The following is a 3452-nucleotide window of genomic DNA, read 5'->3' as shown; positions in this document are numbered from 1 at the left end:
GTTTTAGTGCGCTCCGTTCAGTTTTGTTTTCTGTTTTTTTTGGACAAAATAATTGTAAAATAYTGACCTCTGGTGGACGAGAGTAAAACTGCATCAGCGTTTGTCCCGCCCACAAATCTTTCAGTCTTTCTGATTGGTTAAAGCACGACATTTCATTGGTTGGCTTCATTTCTCTCAACCAATCAACGCTTTTCTTCACTGCAACGCAAAAGGTCAAAGTTGAAAGTAAGAACTTCATCTCGCTAGGCTTTTAGCTGGATATTATTGTCTGAAAACGGGAGAAACTTTATGAAATCTTGTTTTGAAACGGAATAAATCTTACGGACACCACACGGAGCGTCCTTCCCGCCCGGAAGATGTCGTGTCTGGGCGTTAAAACCGCCACTTACTCGGTGTTTTTTCACAAGGTTGGTTGCTAAGCTAACAGTTTCAGTGATTGTTTTACAGTAAACAGAGGTTTTGTTGATTTCATTTATACAATATGTTTTAAGCTTTGAAATTAATGCTACAAACACGGATTTATTTCTATATTTTTAAAATAAAGACTGAATAGTTTCTAAACAGATTGCCAGAACAAAATAGTCTATTTAGTTTAGTTTATTACAAATATTGCTTTTGAAATGGATGAAATTATTTTTATGTGAATTAAAATGGTGTGGATGTGAGTTAAACTGTTGGCTGACCAGAACAAACAGTTTCTTTGTAAATATTTKTAAAATGTTGTGTTTCAGCTCCACATCAGACCTCAGCACTTCTGTCTCTGTCCTCTGCAGCTGTGGACGCGTCGTCTTCACTGTGGGAACGTTCGCTCCACGTCTGTCGGACCAGAATCTGCYCCGCCTGCCTCAGAACGGAACCACAGGTCCCCTGACCCGGGACCCCCGCCTGCTCCCACCTACTGCTGCATGAGCGGCTGCCACAACTGCGTCTGGATCGAGCACGCCAAGCAGCTGCTGGCGTATTACCAGGACGGAGGGGAGAGCGCGCTCGCCGCCGTGGAGAAGAACGTTCTGGATGAGAACCTTAAAGCGTATCTAAAGCTGGAGATCAGGCTCCTGAAAAAGACGTGATGTTTCGCCGTCCGTGTTGCTGACCCAGCACTTTATCCAGACCTGGTTCACCTGCTGGACTGCCATGCTTTCACTCCTTCAGGGCTCCAGGAAACAGACACAGAACTCCCCTTTTAGGCCAAATTATCTCCCTTCAGGTTTTATTTATGTCAAATATTTAAAGTTTTTGCTGCTGTATTTCAGTATTTTAGCACAGAAGTCTGACAGAACAACGAGTTTAATTTTAGTTTTATGAGTTTGAAAACAGAAAAGTAGCTTCAACATGTCAGAAGTGCCTCCTCATCAATCTGAAGTCACATCTGAACAAAACAAAATGGATCTATATATCTACAAATATTAAATAGCACACAAAGCACAGTGTTGCATTTATTTGTTTTAGTTATTGGTTTTACATTTGAAACAAAATGATTATAAGTCAGTTTATTGACTCCACTGAGTGTTTTTAAATATTCTGTTTCAGATTATGTTTAAGAGTTATTTTTCTTTCTTTTTTATATGCAGAGAAAAGGCTTTTTTCACAGAACTGCAGCCTCATGAAAAAATCCTACAGTTTATAAAWCTCAAATGAAATATGACCTCAAATAATGTTTAAATAAGTGCAGGAGTTTTTTTGGCCACCAGAGGGCGCCATTTACAAATCAATTTCGAAGCTTTTTAAAAATGTAAATTAAAACTTGTGTTTCTTTATATCACAAACCTGAGCTTCACAGTGTTTTTTTCTTATAACATTTTGTAGATGCAGTATTTGTAAAGTTTCTATGGGTTTTGCTGAGTGAGAGAAGAATGAAGCAGACAGATCAGAACTGATGGATGCCTTTCATCCTAACGCTTGTTTATTCTGAACAAATCCTTTCATTTCAATTTTATTTGTTTTTTTTTTGTGTGTATATATGTTGTATATAGCCTTTGTTTTTAATGTGTATAAAAGTTTTGGTTTTAAATGAAATGAATAAATAATTTAAATAAAAAAATCTTCGATGTTCTGGTGTAAATGGGATTAGGATGACTGAAGGAGGCTCTTGTCAGAACTGACGTCTGTGTCGGTGAACGCAGCCCAGTCCGGTCCCTGTGACCCTGATCGTTCCCACTGAATCAGCGTTAGTCTGGTGTTAGCCGAGTCCGGTCCTGTTTACTCTGGGCTGCAGCCGTGATGCTCTGATGTGCAGCAGATTAGAAATGACGAGTCTGAACCCGATGACTGACGACAGACAGATTACTGCCGGTGTTGAGGCTCCACGTTCTGCGTCACGCTCATATTAGATGTTCTGACTAAAGCAGGGCAGTTCAACTAAATCACTGCAGAGGCCACAGTTACTGCAGGTCAACAGCTCGGGCCGAACATCCAGAAATTAAAGTCATTATTTAATTAAACCAAGTATTAAAAAGTTCTGTTACCTTTGAAATTGTTTATTTTGGTGCATTTAGTCATGAATACAACATACAGAACCTTATAAAAGTAGTGATGATTAAATTGGGCTTAAGAGATKAATTAACCAATAGGTGGGCCGAACTTTGGTCACTCACGGGGTTTATATGACCCGTGGGCCACCAGTTGAGCAGCCCTGGACTAAAATCTCCACATATCTGCAAACAAATCTACAATTTCAATGAAGCTGAGACGTTGTATAAAACAAAACAAAAAAAAATAAAATAAAAACAGAAAACGATGATTTGCAAATCCTTTTTGACCTAAATTCTACTGAATACACAAATAAAATTTTGATGCAGATAAACATGCGCAGACCTGGCTCTTGGCATAGGYGAACTAGGCGGTCGCCTAGAGCGCCATCTGCTGGAGGGGGCGCCGAACTGCAGAAGAAAAAAGTARTTATTTGTAATCCCTGGTTGTAACTCTGCTAAGCTCCCCTTTCAATTAGCTTTGTCTTAAAAATCGTAATGAAGTATTACAGGAAAACTAAACTACTCTACCCATAAAAACATCGCCCCCACCCGTTCTCTCATTTGATTGACGTTGCACTGACTCGTCCTGCTCCGACACTCTGACGGGGGAGGGGCTAGTAGTGCCTCTCAGGTAGCGGTTCGTGTTGACAAACTCAATAACAAGTCTGTATTTTGTTGTCCCATACATGTGAACCTCTTCGGATGTTTACCTGGATAAAAAGCCTCAAAAATCCGTAAATTTTGCAAAAAAATAAAAATAAATCCATACATTTCGCACCTGTGGGGGGTGGGGTCAGCCTCACTGCAAAGCAGGAGGAAAGGAGAGCAGAAAAAGTTCAAAACTTATTTCTAGCAGCAGAACAGGTTGGAAGATGGCTGTTTATTAATGTTTTTTTAATCATCCTACAGGCTCTGACGTCTTAGATAAATTTGAAAATGAGGTTTTGAAAAAATCTGAGATTGCTCTATACGTCCGTATAC

At 39.7% G+C, this 3452-nt stretch overlaps 1 protein-coding gene across 2 annotated transcripts; it reads left to right on the top strand.

Annotated features, from left to right (window-relative positions):
• The first annotated feature begins 211 nt into the window (after positions 1–211).
• oxld1 (oxidoreductase-like domain containing 1) lies at positions 212–1564 on the top strand. 2 transcript variants are annotated; one of them, XM_014024376.1, is made up of 2 exons: positions 212–407; positions 732–1564. In XM_014024376.1, exons 1-2 carry the CDS (start codon positions 357–359, stop codon positions 1068–1070), a joined length of 390 nt encoding a protein of 129 aa, XP_013879830.1. In that variant the 5' UTR covers positions 212–356; the 3' UTR covers positions 1071–1564. The 2 variants fall into 2 exon arrangements, with proteins under 2 accessions (XP_013879830.1, XP_013879831.1); XM_014024377.1 differs by having other exon boundaries at positions 219–407; positions 774–1564.
• Positions 1565–3452: the final 1888 nt, after the last annotated feature.

Source organism: Austrofundulus limnaeus, unplaced genomic scaffold (assembly GCF_001266775.1).
Source record: "Austrofundulus limnaeus strain Quisiro unplaced genomic scaffold, Austrofundulus_limnaeus-1.0 Scaffold419, whole genome shotgun sequence".
Taxonomy (NCBI): Eukaryota; Metazoa; Chordata; class Actinopteri; order Cyprinodontiformes; family Rivulidae; genus Austrofundulus; species Austrofundulus limnaeus.
Note: the sequence above shows the minus strand (reverse complement) of the source record. Positions and strands in the feature narration are given on the sequence as shown.